At 45.9% G+C, this 20391-nt stretch overlaps 1 protein-coding gene across 1 annotated transcript in view; it reads left to right on the top strand.

Annotated features, from left to right (window-relative positions):
• KCNJ5 (potassium inwardly rectifying channel subfamily J member 5) overlaps nt 1-19595 on the top strand; it is a 49729-nt gene extending 30134 nt beyond the window's left edge. Inside the window, exon 4 of the mRNA XM_054997800.1 lies at nt 18105-19595. Coding sequence (XP_054853775.1) covers nt 18105-18475 — 371 coding nt within the window. The 3' untranslated portion in view covers nt 18476-19595. The remainder of the gene's footprint in view (nt 1-18104) is intronic.
• Nucleotides 19596-20391: the final 796 nt, after the last annotated feature.

Here is a 20391-nt window from a genome sequence, read left to right as displayed (position 1 = left end):
ATTCTGTGCTTGGCTATTGACAGTGATTTGTCATTCAGAAGCTCAGCCATGGCTAATGATGTGCAAAAGGAAGTCATTATCAAGAGCAACCTTGGAATTAAAAGCATGACAAAAGCATATTGCTTTACAAATGGGCTCTTCCACCCAAGGGAATGCCCAGGCCAGTTCCTAATAGCATTAAGGAGCTCGTATCAGTGTAAATCCATTATTTTGGTCCCCAAATGGCACACCACATCTGGTGTGCAGACAGAAAAATGGAATTGGTATGCTTCTGAAATTCTCCTTGTCCAAATTCCTGCCCAGATTTTAAAGCACTGAAGTGAAACTGGCATATGCCTTAGGGTTGCCAGGTCCCCCTGGCAACTGGAAGGAGGGCAGGGAGCAGAGACCCCATGTGTGCTCCTCATTGTGTCATCTTGTGCTTCCACCAGTGACATCACTTCTGGTCATAGATCCAGAGGGGTTAGCTGTGTTAGTCTGTAGTGGCAAAATAGTAAAGAGTCCAGTAGTACCTTTAAGACTTAACCAACTTTATTGTAGCATAAATTGTAGCATTGCATGCATCTGACAAAGAGCTGTGGTTCTCGAAAGCTTATGCTACAATAAAGTTGGTTAGTCTTAAAGTTGCTACTGGACTCATCACTTCTGGTATGACCAGAAGTGACATTACCGTACCAGGACTAATGAGCACAAAACATAACGTGATGCGGTTGCTTATGGAAACACTGAAAGTGATGGTACTGTTGGGAGCTCAGGAGCACACATGTGGCTATTTCCTGATCTGTGAGCAGAGGCAGGAATCCCCAGGAGATTGCCTGACACTGATGGGCACCTGAGAACCCTACATATTGGCTGGTTCTGCACACTTTGGATAATGCACTTTCAATACACTTTATCAATTGTTTGAGGTGGATTTTTTGTTCCTCACACAAAAAAATCCGTTCCAAATGATCTATAAAGAGGATTGGAAGTGCATTATCCAACATGTGCGGAATCACTCAATATCTATATTTCTTGTAGGGTAAGGAGTAATTTCCACATTTTGGGATTTTGATTAGTGGTTGGAGGTCAAGTTTGAATTCAAACTTCTACAACTCAGGACTTTGGCACTTGGACCAAAGTTGGTTAAACTTTTGGCACTGCAGAACCGACAAGGAATATGCTTCTCTTCCCAGTAAGTCTCGAAGCATGCATCTACAGGTCATCATCACCATACGTGCCTCGCGTGTGACGGTCATCTTGGCATATTGCAGAGACTCGTGAGGAAGAGCAGGGGCTCTAGGTGGTGAAACTTGAGGTGGGGTTCAGCATGCTGCAGGAATTGCAGCTGACCTCCAGATGACAGAGATGGAAGAAATCACATCTTCAGGGAGTGGACTTTATCCCTGCTGAGCTCCCTCCCCTCCCCAAGTTCCACCCTCTCCCAGTACTGCTGCCCATCTCTCCAGGAATTTCTCAAGCCACAGTTGGCAACCCTGTAGATACTCTAGACATTGCAAGCTCCCCCTCCCTTTCCTCTGGTAACAGCAGAGCCTGGTTGCTTGGAACTAAAGGCGACGGCTGCTCTGCGGCTGCCCCAACCATATTTCATGTTCAAGAACAGTGTTCAGACAGCCAATTAAGAGTGGTGCTTAGAATGAGCTCTGCAAATGCAATATGCTCTCCTGTCTCCAGGATTAAGAGCTCTCATATATGCCATGCTCACACAGGCTAATGAAGAATACTTATTCTTTAAAAATTTATACTTTACATTTGAGTAACCTTCTCTTCCCCCCCTCTTCCATCAGCTTATGATTTTAAAAAATCACACCCTATAATAAAATACAAGGTAAAAGGCAGAGCCGTCCAGACATTCAGCAGATAAAACCAAAGGCAGGACCAGAGAGCAATAAGAAACCACAATTCAGAGTCTGCACAAACCAAAATCGATCTTCTGGAGAATATCCAAACAGCACCGAGTTATTGTCGAAGGCTTTCACGGCCAGAGAACGATGGTTGTTGTGGGTTTTCCGGGCTGTATTGCCGTGGTCTTGGCATTAGCATCTTGGCATCTTAGGTCTTGGCATGCCAAGACCACGGCAATACAGCCCGGAAAACCCACAACAACCATATCACCGAGTTAGTTGGAAGTGATTTTCAGCCCTATCATTTTGCCTTTTGTTTTGGTCTCTCTTTCAAACACATGCATACTCGCACATAAATATAAAAAGATACACAGGGCCCAGCGTGGGGCAGTGCTTAAGTGTCGGACAAGAACAGGCAGGCCCTGGGTTCAAATCACCATTCTGCTCTGCTGTGAAGCATGCTGGGTGACCTTGAGCCAGTCACTGCTCTCTCAGTGTAGCCACCTCGCAGGGTTGTAGTGAAGATAAAGATGGGAAGAGAGGATGGTGTATGCAGCCCTGAGCTGCTTAGAGAAAGGGTAGGATGAAAGTGTGCTGAAATGGTGATGCTCTGGATCATATATGACTCCTAACAATTTTCTACATTTACCGCCAGTTTCAGGTTGCCCATTTCTATGGAGAGACAGAACCACCCAAAAGCCAGCAGCCAGGGTTCATTATACATGGGGAGGAGCCACGAGCTGGTTCAGTGTAGTGGTTAAGAACAGCAGAACTGTAATCAAGAGAGCTAGGTTTGATTCCCTGCTCCTCCACTTGAAGCCGACTGGGTGACCTTGGCTCAGTAACAGCTCTTCCAGAGCTCTCTCAGAGCTCTCAGCCCCACCCCCTCACAGAGTGATTGTCGTGAGGATAATGGTAACACACTTTGTAAACCACTCTGAGTGTGGCATTAAGTTGTCCTGAAGGGTGGTATATAAATCAAATGTTGTTATTGTTGTTGTTTAGTGGTAGAGCTAGGGCTGCCAGGATACCTGTTCTGGCTGGCAAACTCTGGCCATTTGTCCACCGCCTCAGCTATTACTTGAATGAATAACAGGAGCAAAAAAAGAGAGGGGTAGCATCATGCAACTCTGAATTCTTTTCCAGTTGCAATATCCGGATGTGACATCACCATGTCACCTGGCACTCTAGGAATTTCTCAAATCTGTGGTAAAAACCATAGAGATCTGGTAAATTCCTAGAGTGCAGCAGGGTGCAGTGATGTCACTACCAGGTTTTCAACTGGAATTGATGTCACAGCATTATGCGATGCCATTCACACCAGTTTCTAAACCACCCCCCCCCCCCACACCCATGCCAGGCTCCCACCAGTTGCTGACAATAATAGCTAACACATATTTTGCATACAAATAGGTTTAATAGCCAGCATCTCCAGTCAAAGAATATCAGGAACGGCCTCAGAGAGCCACTGTTAGTTTGAGTACTGCGCTACGGTAGATGGAGTGATGGTCTGATCTGGTATAAGGCAGGTTCATATGTAAGCAGATATGCACATTATTTATCAATTTTATACCCACTCCACTGACTAGGGTTGACTTACTATTATTCATCCACACTATTACAATCTACCTTTTACAACGAGGGTCTAAGAATCTCTGAATGTGAATACTTGCAGATGTATAGGCACTATATGCAGGAGTAAGAGAACGAATACGCAGCCAGGCGGATGGTGTGTCTGTGTGGGGAAGAATGCCTCCGAGAGAAATACATTTTGCAGGAAATTTCCACCGGGGAAAAGTTGAAAAATGTCACCATGGCCTAATAAATACTTGCCATATCCCTCTCGCTGCCCCTATAATTTAATTTAGATATTACCCTCCCTGCCTTGTTTCTCAAATTTAATCAGTCTCCAGGGTAGTAAGTCTTATTTACCGCCTAAGTCTGTGTGTGTTTACTTGAACATAAATCCCTTTCCATTCAATGGGACTTTCTCATAAGTAAGCGTGCACTGAAGTGCTGCCTTTAAAACACCCAGCGGAGGAGGGCGTGTTTTTTTTTTTAACAGCCCTGAATTCATTATTCTGCATGAGGAGTAATGACTGAGAGAGGCGGGTACGAATAAGAAGAGTTTCACCAGCAAAGGCTGTTTTCTGAAAACTGCCCAAGCACTTCTGCCTCTCGTTTAATGAAACGGACCCAGGGGTTACTTGAGGCCCTGAATTCTCCTTTGCCTTCGTTTCAAGGGAATCTCATCAGACAGCATGGATTAAGTTCAGGCATATTAAGCTGCAGGGCTTTTTTTCAGCTGGAACGCGGGGGAACGGAGTTCCGGAACCTCTTGAAAATGGTCACATGGCTGGTGGCCCCGCCCCCTGATCTCTAGACGGAGGGGAGTTTAGATTGTCCTCCATGCAGCGGTGTGGAGGGCAATCTAAACTCCCCTCTGTCTGGAGATCAGGGGGCGGGGCCACCAGCCATGTGACCATTTTTGCCAAGGGTGATTTAAACTTTTAAAAACTCCCCCCTTGTTCCAGCTGACCCAAAGTGACGTCATTGGCCCTGGGAGCATGTGTGCACTTTGCGCGCGCACGTGTGGTATCAGGGGCACCACCTCCCGCCAAGAGTTGCCCCCTGCACTGACAACCCACTGAGTTCCACTTCCTCTTTTCCCAGAAAAAAGCCCTGTTAAGCTGTAACTTGATTGTTAGAAGAGGGAAGCAAGCACATAGGGTGGCAAAACTCATGTTGTTTCAGCAAAATGTCCTTGCAAATGACAGGAAATGACAGCCAGCATTCTCTCTGCTCAGCAGAAATGCCTCGGCCGATTCCTGGCCCCTTCTCCAAAATGATGAGTCAGTGTCACTGAAACAAAAATGGCCAAACAATTCCTATTTGATGAGTTCTCAAACACTGTCATTCAGATACAGGTTTTCTTCCAAAATAAAATCTGGCACTTGAATTTTGGCACTGTCATTGGACATGGAAATTCAGCTCCTTTGAGGTTTTTCTTCCACATGACACATTTTTTAAAGGAGTGACTGAAGTACAAAGTTTACTGAATACTGTGGCAATTCTGCTGGCAAACACTGGTTACTATATGTATGATGTTGCCATTCTACTCTGACATCTGTCAAAGATGATAGAATACTGACTGCTACGGAGAAAATCATATTCCATCAAACTCTGGTGTTGAATATCTAATGTTTATTTATCTGGCTGAATGATTTCTTAGCTGCTTTCGCACAAAATATGACTGGATTATCTTATGACAATGTAGAACAAAATCATAAAAACCACATTATCAACAAATAAAATCAATATGCTTGGTGTAATTAATAACATGGCAGTATAAAAATAACAGCATAAAAGCACATTAAACAATTTAAACAAGCAATCTGAAAGGATACAACATAAAAATGACTCCAATGAGCACTTAAAAAATACAATTAAATATTAATATTTTATTTTTCCTTCATTTATACTATGTCTTTCTCATCTGATGGGGACCTGTACTAGCTTATATAATTCTCCTCTCCTCCATTTTATCCTGATAAAAACCACATCAGGTAGGTTAGTGTATGAGTGCTTCCATGGCAGAGCGGAGATTCAGTCTGGATCTCCCAGAGCCTAGTGTGACACTCTAACCACTATACCACACAGCTCACTGGATCTTGGCTAGGCTGTTCAGAATAACCCAAGTTACAAACATAAATATCTGATGATCCACTGAATGTTTGTACATCCCAGAGACTATCTGGAAACTTTTGCTGTGAAAAACTTTCTGGGGATAATTTGGTGAGATAAATACTCAGGGTATACCAGCGGAGTACCGGATCAGATTCAAGGTTCTGATATTGACCTATAAGGCCCTGTGTGGACTGGGACCAGCGTATCTACGGGATACTCTCTCCCCATATATTCCCCAGAGGACATTCCGATCAGGGGACAAACAGCTGTTGGTGGTCCCTGGCCCCACGGCGGCCCGCCTAGCCTCGACTAGAGCCAGGGCCTTTTCACTGCTGGTTCCCACCTGGTGGAATGCTCTGTGTGCTAAAATCAGGGCCCGGCAGGACCTACTATCTTTTCGCCAGGCCTGCAAGACAGAGTTGTTCCGCCAGGCATATGGCTGAGGCTGGGCCTCAGCCAGCCTGGAAAAAAAGGGGTGTATAAGTCTTAACCCTCCATGTGAAGGCTGTCCACCATCCTATTTTAAATGTATTGTTTTTAATGAACATGCATTTTTAATTGTATTTTTAATATGTTGTTAACCGCCTTGAGCCCACTCGCGGGGAGGGTGGAATACACATTTGAAATAAATAAATAAATAAAGGGTGCCCTAACTGGAAGCTAGGGTCATACAGCTGACCGAAAACCAGTTAAAATTCAAAGGGAGTGAGCCTCTGCAGGTCTACACAGAAGGTGGTCCCGTTTTATTCACTGGGGCTTACTTCCAGGAAACTGTCCTTAGGGTTACCGCCATAGTGTCCTGTGCCTCTGAGTTTTGGTGACAGATGCCACTTTGTTCCCAGCTCTTTGCCATGCAGAGTGGGGAGGGACTATAAAATCCAAACTGCCTTAAAGAGCAAGCCACTGGCTGCTCTTTCCTTGCAGGCCCTCAGCTTTGTCGGAGTTATTTGATGAATGACTTGGCCAATTCAATTAGAGAACATTAGAGAATACAATTTTTTTCACCCTCGAGCCATCAGTCTGTATGATGAAGTGGCCCGCACTGTCTCCCAGACTTTCTAGCAGATATCTTTTGCCTGCCAGCCCGCCTACGCTACCTGTGTCATGTTGACTATTAAGCCCACGTTTATTATTTTTGTTGTCAGTTCCAAAACCAAATTGTAAAATTCAGTTTCTTGTACCCAGCTAAATAAGATACTGTGAGCCAAGGACAGGGAAGTATCTGGTTGTACAAACCATGTCACAGGCTTATTCTCTGAACTGTCCATCAGCAAATCTCAGGTTCAAAATCTTTCCTTTGGGTGGCCTTGAACAAGAGGCTGTCTCCCACCCTTCCTCATTCTCTGGCCTCCTTTAAAGTGTTACCTGGGGTTGCTAAGTATTTCAAAATCTTTCAAGTGCTATTTAACTGCATTATATTCTTCTTCGGCATTTTTATATACAATGAGAATGAATTAAATAGAGGGGTTGCAGCCATGCAAATCTGTTTTAGGAATGTCTTGGGATGTTATTTGTATAGGGTGACCTATGAAATCGAGGGACAGAAAGAAATGGATCCAGTGAGATCTTTCACAGAATTGTCACCCAATTCTCCTCTTTATTACAAAGTGTGTCCCCACACGGCTTTTGTCTATACAGGTTCCATTATCCCCAGCATAGCTTCTTTTGGAGGTCAAAGGAAACCCTCTCCTCCCTCTTTTCATGAGTGGAGGTTGGATCACAGATTTGGATCACAGATGAATGCACGGGTTTTATAAAAGTGTCCCATCCACAGCTGTAGAGAGAATATGGTGGCCAGCATCCAGGTGGTGGTTGGAGATCCCCCAGAATTACAACTAGGGCTGCCAGACCACCGGTGGGGGCGGGGGATGCCCCGCCCCCACCCTGCCACCCCCGCCTCTCCCTACCTGGCCAGCAGGGGGGCGCACACATTCCATGCGTGCCCCCCCCCGCGGTGCTGCGCGCCCCCGTCACAGCAACCGCCAGGAACAGGCCTGTTTTGGCCTGGATCAGGGCCCCTGTGGAGCACGGGAGCGTTCTTGCGCTCCGCAGGGGCCCACAACGGGCCCAATCTCTGCCAAAACAGGCCCGATCCACACCAAAACAGGCGCTGTTCGGGCCCATTTTGGCACGGATTGGGCTTATTGTGGGCCCCTGCGGAGCACAGGAACGCTCTCGTGCTCCACAGGGGGCCTAAAACAGGCCCAATCTGTGCCAAAACGGACCCGATCTGTGCCAAAATGGGTGCGGATCAGGCCTGTTTGGGGGCAGATCGGGCCCGTTGTGGACCCCTGCGGAGCTCAGGAATGCTCCTGTGCTCCACAGGGTCCACAACGGGCCCGATTCGTGCCCAAACAGGCTTCGTGGTGACATCACTTCCCAGCAGTCACGTCATCACGCTTGCAGGAGCGCACGCGCGCACTTCCCCCTCCAGGTAAGAGCCAGGTCTCAATCTCCCGCTGGGAGATAGAGGGGGCCTGGCAACCCTAATTACAACTGATCTCCAGGCAACAGAGATCAGTTCCCCTGGAGAAAATGGCTACTTTGGAGGATGGAGTCTATGGCATTTTACCGTGCTGAGATCCCTCCCCTCTCCAAACCCTGCCTTCCCTGGGCTTCACCCCCAAGATCTGAAATTTCCCTACCTAGGGCTGGCAACCTAGGGATGGCAGGTCCCCGGCGTTTACCTTTTGTCACTCCATGGGTGACATCGTTGCACAGGCACAGGAGCAAGCAAGAGCTGCTCAGCAGGTTGATTTGGGCCCCAAACAGGCCCAATTTGTCCTGTTTGGAGTCAAAATCGACCTTCTGAGAAGTGGAGGAGCATTCTTGGGGGGTGGCATGATGACATCACACCTGGAGGTGACATTCACACCGCCTGGGGAGTGCACCTGGGAAGCCTCTCTTTCTCCCCTGCCGGCCAGGTGAGTGGAGGTGGGAGGCAGAGGGTGGGAGCACAGGGGATCCCTAGCCCCCAATGGGGGAGTGGCATCCCTACGGCAACCGTAGAATGGAACAAGCTGTAGCTATAAGGTAGATCAGTAGAGGCTGCATCTTCCCAATTATGGAACAACTTTTACATTCACAAATTCCCAGATCTTGTGGTCACATACCAGTTTACCTGAAAGTGCCAGAGTTCTATGGTATAAACACCCCCTTTTCTTCAGTCTTCAATATATCCAAGCCCCTGACCCCAGAATCCTTTCCATTGTTTAAAATTTCTCTGCTTTTTGGACATACGGAAGTCTGTTTGAAATTCTGGAAAGAATTCTAGGAGGTAAGGCAGATCATCCCAATCTAGTCAAGGTCATTTATGCTTGAAAAGATTGGAAACAGTAATTTATAGGCAGGATGGACTTAAAGAGCCCCCTGACTTACTCCCACCCCTTTGGACACAGAATGTTTTGTATGTTGAGGAGAGGCTGGTGGGGAAGAGATCGGGCGCCTCTGTGCGTTGGTATGTACATATAGGGTTACAAGCCTCCATTTAGGGCTGGAGTCCTCCCAAGATTACAACTGATCTCCAAATTGCAGGAATCGGTTCATCTGGAGGAAATGGCAGCTCCTTCCCTCCCCAAACTCCACCTTCTCCAGGCACCACTTCCAAATCTTTAGGAATTTCCCAAGGCAGAGCTGACAATCCTAGTAAGCATCTTGTCACGCATTCACAAATGCCCACCAGACATTTTCAAGTATTCAACAGGTATGCTTGCAAAATCAGACTGGTTTCAGGTTGAGAGCGGGAATATTTTCCCCATCGCTATTTTCTGTGTACAGTCCAAGGGCCAGCTCTATATTAGCTTTATTTATTATATTTTTATGGCGTACTTCTTGTGTGGAATGGCCTTTTGATTCAGGAAGTGAGATTTTATGGTACGTGTGCCTTTCTGCGAAAAGTGAGGAGTACATAACATGGAGATTGAATCTGATGTCCTGTGTTCCTTTCATATGCCTTTTGATTCCTTTGTCCTTGGGCTTGGTAAGTTCTGAGCTGAAAGCAAAAAGAAATTAAACCTTGTGACACAGAAATATAAGCCTTTTGTTACAAGATGTATCATGGAATAATGCTGTCAATAATGGCCTTCTCTGCCTCTGGCATAATTAAAAAGAAGAAACAAGTTTCCTCTTCCTCGTGTGTGTAGTAGGGTTGCCAGCCTCCAGGTGGTAGCTGGAGATCTCCTGGAATTACAACTGATCTCCAGGCCAAAGAGATGAGTTCCCCTGGAGAAAATGGCTGCTCTGAAGAGTGAACTCTATGGCATTATATCCCACTGAGGCCCCTCCCCAAATCCTGCCCTCTCTAGGCTCCACCCTCAAAATCTCCAGGAATTTCCCAACTTGGACCTGGCAACATTCCGCTTTCAATCCTTGCTCCCTTTGAAATTTCCAAAGCCTTTTACAGACCCATGACGCATTCGGGAAAAGTAGAATCCTGATATCTCCCTCCAGCATGGAAATCAAAGTGAACTGAGTGGGGAATTACATTGAATTTTTCAGAAGCTGCAGTTTCCATTAGATTAATTAGTGCAAATGGAGTACTAATTTTTACAACCATTCAAAATCATACTTTGGAGTCTTGGTGTTAATGAAGGACACACAGACAGCCTAATTAGAGAAACAATACCTAGAATATTTATGATCCCTCCATTCCCACCCTGGCTAAATGGCAGTAAGTAACCATTCCCGAATGGGCTCAGAAATTCCCCTCTTTGGTTATCTCTTTATCCCGGCTTTGAGGGTGACACTCTAGGAACTTCCTCAGTCTATGGTTTTCAGCAGCAGTGACATGGCAGCATTGCACATCATTTTGCTAGTCTTTGCCCCTCTGCCAAATACTCCCACTGCTGTATGGAGCTGTGGCAGCCCATTTTCTTGCAGCCCGATCCTATGCACTTACACTGAAAATTATATGGGTTTCCTTAAAGAAAAGATTATATTAAAATGTGCTAGATAGGCAGTAAACCACATTGACCCGTGAGATCTGCTCTTAAGGAAGTATCTGTAGGACTGCAGCCATGGTCAATTTTCTGTGCAAGTTTACACTACATGAGACATAAAAAATGCAATCTAACACCAATCAACACCACATAATATGCAATCTAAAACCAGACAGCAGAATAAACACCCTCTAAATCCTGCTTCAACAGTTCAGAGCTCTCTGAAATGAAAATGTCTTGGTGGTGGAAAGAGATAAGCATCTTATAGCCTTCTTGGAAGTAGATTTCACACTCTAGGTGCCATTCTAAGGTTACCCAGTAAGCCTCATGGCTGACCAGGGAAGTGGACCAAGGCTGCCTTCTGTTGAGTGGGACCAGTGGTCTGTCAAGGTCAATACAGTATACTGTAGGTTGCAGAAGCTTTCCAGGGTCTTGGTAGTGGTCTTTTGTATTGCTTACTAACCATTTTAAGCAGAGATGCCAAGAACCGAACCTGGGACCTTCTGCATGCAAATCAATTTGCTCCCCCATTGAGCCACCCTTGTTCTGTGAATGGTTGCTGTAAAGATTACTGAAATAATGTGCATGAATCATTTTGAACACCAAACCTGCTAGATAAATGTCAAGCATTGTTATTGACTTAAACTCCTTGTGGATTTTCTAAGGCTCATCCATCTTGATTTCCATATGACTTTTACCTTTGGATGCAAGGTCAATATAATAAACTCAAACGCATGCATCTCTGAGCATTATTTCTCATGCGCTGCTGCAGAGGGAAACTTCCCATCTGAAGGAATTGACCCTGAGGGTCTCTTGTCTACTGCTCAGTAGATTTTGAAAAATGCCAAACAGGGAGGTCACTCTGTCTTCCAGCCACAAAGCAACACCCTCTGTCTGCATTTAATGAGGCTCATCTCTTCCGTTTTAACACCTCTAGTGTAGGCTTCATTTGTGCGGAGGAATAATTAACAAGGAAAATGAAAAATGAATTAATGAGCCCAGGCTGGAGAGAAGGCAGCCTCCAAGCTGAGCCCTAATGATACTGAACGTGGAGACAAGGCTATGTTCCTCTCTGAGAGATGTCAGTCTTCCCAGGCATTGTGTCCCTTTACGGTTAACGCAGATGCACATGTGCTAAAAAGGAATATCCAAATGGCATTACGGAGCTATTACAAGTCGCTTCAGTTCTGCTGGCTCTGGGTACCCCTGGGGATTAAATAATAAAAAAGCAACTTCTGCAGAGTACAGCATTTGGTTGGTGAAAGCTTTCCATTGTTCTGGTCTTAATTAAATACTTACAGCAGGAGAGAGTTGCGAATCGTCTGTGGAGTTCCAAATCAGCACAAGGTGCTCCCTTAGGTACCAGAGGCTGTTCGGAGCTGAATCGGAGGCAGGCAGTGATGTGAAATGTCTGCGGCTCTCTGAACCTGGCAGTGGAAGGGAGGCAGAAAGGAGAAGCTTCTTTCCGTTCTCAAGACCAGGTAGCCATTGTGGCAGGGAGGTTCAGACATGGAAGATGCGGTTTCAAGCCATTGCCTGGAGCCAAGTGTCAAAAGATAATGGGGGCCATCCTGGAATTGGCTGGTCAATGCATCTGCTTCTCATAACGTCATAAAAAGGCCAACTCTGTCTTTGGCCACTGCTGCTAAGTGGTGAGAGTTCATATCAATACCTAGCAAAATACTAACTCATTGTGACATTCTATGTGTGGAAGGAGAGTTTCGGAATTACCAGGAGCATTGCAGGATGTGGCTCCCAAAGAGGAGGGAGTGCATCACCTTGCCCTCCCATGAGCAAATGGTCCTGGTTTTGTTTTCTGTTTATATTTTTGTCAGGGATTTGAATTGGCCTTCTTTCCATGCTGTTTTTTTTAGATTGATTGGCATCACATACAGGTTGGATGCCCTGACGTAGATAGTAGCCAGTCTAGCCTGACCTTGTCAAATCTTGGAAGCAAAGCAGGGTTGACTCTAGTTAGTTCTTGGAAGAAGGACCACCAAAGAAGTCCAGGGGCTCTACTCAGATGGTAAACCACCTCTGTTTGTCTCTGGCCTTGAAAACCCTACAGGGTTGCTGCACGACACTTTACATACAGGTTTGATAGATTTTTAAGTGCAATTTAAACACACTATGAATGTCCTCTATACATATACTATATATAATGCTGAGTTATGCAAAAAATAATCTGTACATGTTATGGGGGAAATTCACTGCAAGGGAACAGAAAATGGTAGGGAGCAGCTTAAGGAGATTGCAGGGAATTCAAAACCACTCCTCCCTGGAAGCCTATTGGTAAAGGCTGATCACATAAGACGAGAGGTGGAGGACAGGTGTGGCCTGGAATTGCCATCCCCCAGGTGGAGCTTGGAGTTCTCCTGGAATTACAACTGGTCCTAAGCCTACAGAAACCAGTTCTTCTGAAATAAGCGGCAGCTTTAGAGGTGGACTCTGTGGCATCAAATCCCTGCTAAACTCCCTCTCCAAACTCTGTCTTCCCCAAAACAGTCCCCAGCCTGGAGTTAGGAACCCTTGTGTTGCCCACACAGTAGTGCTTTTGTCCCACAGTGGCAGCCTTTCATTTTTTTTCCCCATAGGAGGGAAATGTGGTAGTGGTGGAAAGTACTGTCAAGTCAGAGCTGACTCATGGTGACCCCTGGTGGGGTTTTCATAGCAAAAGACAAACCAGTGATTTGCAGCTGCCTCTGCACGCCCCCCCCCCCCCCCGCCCGGTCTTCATTGGAGGTCTCTCTTCCAATTACTAACCAAGGACAACCCTGCTTAGCTTCTGAGATCTGATGAGATCAGGGTCACCTGGGCTATCCAGGTCAGGCAACCAGATAATTAGCGGTCACTTTTGGGAAGGGGGCCTGCATTCATAGGGAGCATTCAATCACCTGACCATAGTTAGCTTAAGCGGATTGCAGTGTGAACCTTCACAACCACTGGATTTCCCCCATCTTGATAGCCGTAACTGGTACAAAACATCCCCCGGAAGAAAATGTATATAATACTCAATAGCTGACATTGATATAGCACTTGTGGAATTTAATGTACTTTGCATACTCCATCTTCTTCCCTCTTGCAACTACCATGTAAGATATGCAAGTATTACTTTGCCCCTACTGCAGGTGAGATGCTAAAAAAAAGGGGCTTGGCAAAAGACACTTGATGAGTTTGTGGCAGAGGCAAGATTTGATTCAGGGATCTCCTAGCTCCTCAGTCCTTACCTTAACGTGCAGTGCAATGCCAGCTCCCTGATGCTGACCCATTTGGATAGCCTGCACTCTTTGAAAGACACTTTAAGCTTATTTATTTTAATATTGCATTCTTGTCTTACCATTTCCACGAGGGTCACAGGGCAGCACACTACATTCTTCCCTCCTCCATTGTATTCTCACAACAACCTTGTAAGGTAGGTTAGCCTGAGTAAGAATGATTAGCCCAAGCTCACAGCGAATGGGAACTCATCCACAGGTCTCCAGCAGTTCTGCGTTTTCTGCACACCAATTTACATCTTACATTTGGTCATCAGTGACAGCATGAGATTTTGGCAAAAAAGAGTACTGATGTCACTTCTTGGTTTTCCCAGAAGTGATGTCACGCTATTGCTAATGCCCCCCCCCCCCTGCTCTATCCAGTCTCCTGCTGGTTGCCTGGCAACCCTATTGGCCTAGCAAAGACGATGGCGTTATTACAGCCCCATCTGCATCAGGGTTCTTTCTGACCCACTGAAAGGAACCTTAATTCCTTGCCAAGCGTGCCACTTCCTGAGCAAGGCCCACTCGTCCAGTTCAGAACACGGTGCCTTCGTTTTCCTCCTCCAGCACAATATTTTTCGGTGCAGCCTCTGCGCTTCCTAGTTCCTGCCTTTGCTGAAAGCCAGAGTGCTGTGACTAACACTGTTCTTGTTGTTTTCTGTCTGCCCAGAAGCCTACGATAACAGAAGTCTCCTCTGACAACCTGCTGGAGAGATTTCTAGCTGGGTTTCGCCTACAAAACCCAAAATCCTTCCTTTGTAGTCATCTTCTTGAGAAGTTTTAAAGCCTTGATGCAGAACAGTATTAAAGAAGGGGATGCGGCATTTCACTTTTTTGCTAAGACTTCACATGTAGCAAAACATTCATGTATATCGTTCGTTGATTTGATGTTTTTATTCACTTAATGAAGAGTCCACCATTCTCAAGGAGACTCAAGGCAGATCACACAATTAGGACGGAAAGAGACTACAGAGGTCAGTTCCCCTTAGAGGACGTGGCAGCTGCGGAGGGCAGACTCTACGGCATCACATGTTAGGGTTGCCAGGTCCCCTTACCCTCTGGGTGGATGGAAGGTAGGGTTGCCAGCTCCAAGTTGGGAAATTCCTGGAGATCTAGAGGGTGATACCTGGAAAAACCTGGAGAAAGTGGGGTTTGGGGAGGGAAAAGATCTTGGCATGGCATAATTCCATAGAGTCCACCCCCCAAAGTAGCCATTTTCTCCAGGTGAATTGATCTCTGTGGCCTGGAGACCAGTTGTAATTTCGGGAATCTCCAGCCACTACCTGGAGGCTGGCAACCCTAATGGGAGGGGGGACCTGGCACTCACCTCCAGGAGTTCCTTCCAGGATTGACATCATCGCACAAGCCCCAAGAGTGCTCCCAGGCTTCACACCGGGCCAATTTGGGCCCCAAATGGGCCGATTCTTTAATAATTGGCCCAGTTTAAAGCCAAGGAGCATTCCTGGGGCCTGAGTGATGATGTCACTTATGCAAGTGACATCATCATGCCACACCAAGAGCACGTCCTGGCCAGGTGAGTGGTGGCGGTGGTGGAGGTTGGGAGCGGAGGATCCCCCACCCCTACCGGGAAACCAGCCACCATATCACAAACCCATTGAGCTCTCTCCCTCGTCTCCGCCATCTTCAGGGACCACTCCCCAAGCTTCCAGGAATTTCCCAAGCTGAAGAGGGCAATGCTAGCTAATGACAGCCCCAGCCTCTTCAGCAGAAAATGTTCACAGAGACCCTGCAACGGAGAAGAGATTGAGCAACAAAAATGTACATGTGAAACAACCTTTCGAGTTGCTGACAGCAGGTTGGCCTTTTAAAAATCTTTATAATGTGAGATCATCTCTTTGTGTCTTTTATACTAGTGGGAGTCAATCCTGCCATTTCAAGGCCACCAGGAAATCATCACAGTCAGCAGGGGACTGCAGGGTAATGCTTCCATTACCATTTACAGGGAAGCATGATGACTTGGAACAGACTGTTCCTCTTTTTAGAAATTAATAACTTTTCCTTACCAGTCTTTACACTTTATTCATTACACTTTATTCATTCCACCAACCTATCCAAAACGCACAACCATTTTCACAATCCTGAGTTCTAGTTCCATTCTGAAACTGTGCCTAGCGCTTCCTGTGAAACACTTTTAAAGGGTGTATTTGTGTGTGCACACAAATTCAATACAGAAGATGTAGTGAAGATAGGTAACGTGTGCTTCCTGAGTCAAACCCTGCCCTAGAGCAGCCTCTCCCTAAACAGAGTATTCCCAAGCCCATATAGAGTTGCAGAGCTATAGATGTGGGAGAGCTCTTAGAGGAAATCTAGTCCAACCTGCTGTTTAGCACACAAAATCCAAAGCTATAGCTTTCAGGTTAACTGTACAGCCTCATCTTGTCTTATATTTCTTGCATGGTTTGGAAAATGAAGGATGACTCTAGAGGGGTTCCTCCATAAACCCTCGCACCCTACCCTGCAGATGATCATCGCTTGTGTGCTCTTGTGCTCTTTTATCTATGAAGTAATTTCTATTCCTTAATGCTTAATCAACTTCGTGGATGACAGCTTACCTCCCATAAGGGCCTATGCACTTAAGCCAAAAAGAGCTTTATGAAACCCCTAGGTTTGGGATAATGGGCCGTTTCCACATAGTCTAAAAATAGCGTGATACTCATGGCTCACTGCTGGCTTCCTTGTGCGATTTCTGACGTTTTGTAATGGACGACATCAGAAATTGTGTTTTGAAAATGGACGATGTCAGAAATCGTACAAGGAAGCTGGCAGCGATCCATGAGTATCGTGCTATTTTTAGACCCTGTGGAAACGGCCTGATCTTTACGGAAGGCTCAGTATGGTGGCCGCAAATAAAATCCATAACACCCTAGCTGAGCTCTTACTAGCTTTTATACATAGATCCTGCCTGAGTCTTCAAATCTAGTATTTGGAAAAGAGGGTGATGCAGCACTATAAAGAGCCAGGGTGGAGCAGCATTTAGTGTGGCAGACTAGGATCTGGGCGACCCAGGTTCAGCCTCCCAGTCTGCCGTGGAAACTCGCTGGGTTACCTTGGGCCAGTCACAGACTCTCAGCCTAGGAGGAGGGGAGGAGGATGTAAGCCCCTTTGAGCCCTCATTAGGGGCAGGAAATATCCTGAGAAAGAAACGATGATGATGATGACGATACAGTGCTGAGACTAAAATACGGAGTACAATTCCTTTCACATCTTAATATCACTGTGCTGTCTTTCTCCATCCCCGTTCTGCATTATCAGCTGCTGAGGGCCGCTGCTGTGAGTAGGGTTGCCAGCTCCAGTTTGGGAAATTCCTGGAGATTCGGGGGGGTGGATCCTGGAGAGGGCAGGGTTTGCAGAGGGGAGGGGCTCCAGTGGGGTATGATGCCATAGTGTTCACTCTTCAGAGCAGCCATTTTCTCCCTGTTGCCTGGAGAGTAGTAGTAATTCTGGGAGATCTCCGGCTAGCACCTGGAGGCTGGCAACCCTAGCTGTGGGCCAGGACAGAGAATCAGCATGTCATGCAAGACTAGTACTGGGCACCTGCTGAGGCCTACAGCTTGGAAGAGGGCCAAGCTCTGTCGAATGCCCCCTCTTAACTGCTTCAGACAGGCCTGCAGCTTTGCAGCAATGCCTTTGTGCACCTTTTCCATCTACCAGCACACCAGTGGGCCTAAATGGGGTGAGTCAAAGTCACTCTGTTTCCTATAGCATAGCTTTAAAGTGGAGAAAAGGGAAGACAGAAAAGGGTGAAGGTAGGGTTACCAGTCCCCCAGTGGGAGCGGGAAAACCCTCACTTCCAGCCTTTACCCCCTGCCACCACTCCCCTGACTGGTAGGGAGGAAAGCGTGGGGAATGGGCCCAGAAGCTCCGGAGTGTTTGGGAGTGTGCTCTGGAGCTCTTCCTTGTCATGCAGGGAATGACATCATTCATCAAATCAGCCCCCATGGAGGCCTTCCCTTCCTTGCCACCCTGGGAATGATGTCATTCTTGGTGAGACAAGGAAGAGCTCCAGAGTACTCAAGCAAAGCGCTCGTGCACAGGAAGATGGCGTGTTTGCAACTTAAGTACTTTGCTCAAACCACGGTTCACTATTAAAACTTTACTTTTATGCATTTCTACTTTTGCCTTCCAAATGGTTGGATACTTTGTGTTTTTTTTAAACATAAGATCCCTTTTTATGAAACTTGTTAGGCAAAGACTTTTTCCGTGTCCTGAAGTAATTGAGTATGGAAGCAACACTAAATTGCTTTTAAATGAAAATGAAGGATAGAATGTGTTGCATCAAGGCTGACTTTCCGTGCAGTGTCTTCCCTGTTGCATCTCCAAATCCATGTAATGTTCTTCCATTCCTTCTCTTAACTCAGGAATGACCTGCCAGGCACGCAGTTCTTACATGGACACAGAAGTGCTTTGGGGCCACCGTTTCACCCCTGTGCTTACCCTGGAGAAAGACTTTTATGAAGTTGACTACAACAGTTTCCACAATACCTATGAAACCAACACGCCCATGTGCTCTGCCAAAGAACTGGCCGAATCCTTCCAGGAAGGACGTCTCCTCAGCCACCTCTCCAGTGGCAACCTTCTGAGCGGAGGGGAAACTGATAAGGCCAAAGAGGAAGAGGGAGAATATCAGGAAGAGGAGAGGGAGAAGAATAAAGAGGAAGGTCAAGAGCTGGCTGAGTTGAACGGTGCCAATGGGACAGCGGGTGAGGTGAAAGGCAGGGTGTCCTTATAACACAGAAACTTGCCAAACAATAGACAATTCGGATGCACCGAACATGCAGGAGGTGCAAGGGAGACGGAAAACCGAAGGCTTAGAAGATGATGCTTTTGTTGTCAATTTAACACTGAACACAGACAAGTCCTTCCCGTTATCTGGGCGTCTTCCCTTCTAGCTACAAAACTACAGAGATTTAAATGGTTTGAGATCCATGGACCAAAAATGTGCTTGATGATGAATGTTGAAATTTCATTGTTCGTTTCTCTGAATGCTTCTCTTCAGGTGGTGGGAGGGTGTGCATTTTAAAGGAATGTAGCTACAGTTTCCCCCCCACCCCCAATGCTTAATAATAATATAACAGTTCATTTGTATACCACTCTTCTGGACAGATTAGTGGCCACCCAGAGCAGTGAACAAAGCCAGTGTTATTATACCCACAATTTAGCTGGGGAGCTGAGGTTGAGAGGAATGGCTTACTCAAGGCCACTCAAGGTCATCCAAAACATAAAGGTATTCACGGCAGTAGTGAGATTTGAACCAGCAAAGTGCTGCATCACAGCTCAGTTACTTAATTACTACGCTGCTCCAGCTTAACAAGGTTGTACATTATGGACAGTGAGATTGCTGAATTAGAAGAGAGAAGGGGAGGGAGTTGGGATGGGTAACTTTTGTATCCAGCCAAGCATGTCTTGAATTACCTGTGGGCCAGTACATTGGGTGGTAGTTTGCCTTCTGGATCATATCCACTGTGACTCCAATCTATAGGCACTTGAAATGCCGTGAAATGGTAGACCGGATCTCAGTGCTGGAGACAGATAACATCGAGGCTTCTGATCCTCCTTAGTTTTATGGCTTCTGTAAACTATAAAAGTGCCCAGTAAGATCCAGTCTTCAACGGGGTAAGAAATTTCCCAAATGATCTTATTAAAAAACGTCTCATGTTATGCTACAACCAACCCATGTCTCCTGGCAAGTATACATTCAGCAGGAAGCCACAGCCAAGAAATCTGGATTTTGTTATTAAAGCTATTAGGTAAAATCCTCCTCCTCCTCCACGTTTATATCATACATTTAAAACATCGTAAAGGACTTTATAGCCTTTCGATTGCATTGATCAACAACAGCTCTGTGAGATAGTTCATTCTTCTTGCCATTTTACTGGTGGGGAACTGAGGGAGGAGGCAACATTATGTAAGGCGATCGAATAAAAATCGTGGCTGACCCGGAATTCAAATTAGCTTTGCATTGGTCAACTCTATCATGTGATCCATAGATCCACTAAATTTGTATATAACATCTCTCAAACGCACACGCATCTCAGAAATCACGATATTTTTAAAGAACACTAAAAGCATTCAGTCACCAAACTCCGTACCATCGAAAACACAAAGGCATTCACAGTGCAATCTTAAGCAGAGTTGCATACTTCTACGCACATTCAATTCAAGAGGCTTAGAAAAGCATAACTCTACTCAGGACGGCAGTGTTAAACACCTAATGCCGCATAGTGAGTAGTACAGTTTGGCGCTTTCCTTGTGCAAACGGACCTTTTTGTGCCATTTACTGTTTCCTTGGAAGTAACTCTTCCCCTTAAAATTAACTAACTTTTCAACATTTTTGATCAATTGATTATAAATAGCATATAATATAAATAAAACAATGAACTGGGAATGCCAGGAATTAAAATGGAGAGGACATTGGGGCTCACAACAACATAAACAAGAAAAAAAGAAAAGGAGAAGGGCATATTCAGTCCAATCAAACAGAACGCAAAAGGATCCCTTCACCTGTCTTCTTGAATATATGGAGTGGATGCTTTCACAAAATGGCTGCCATGTTGTCTTGGGCCAAACACAAAATGTTAAGAGGTTGCAAACCAAGAATCCTCCTACAATGGAGGCAGTTTTTTTCCCTGAATGGATGCGCCCTGC

Source organism: Eublepharis macularius, chromosome 14 (genome assembly GCF_028583425.1).
Source record: "Eublepharis macularius isolate TG4126 chromosome 14, MPM_Emac_v1.0, whole genome shotgun sequence".
NCBI lineage: Eukaryota > Metazoa > Chordata > Lepidosauria > Squamata > Eublepharidae > Eublepharis > Eublepharis macularius.
Note: the sequence above shows the minus strand (reverse complement) of the source record. Positions and strands in the feature narration are given on the sequence as shown.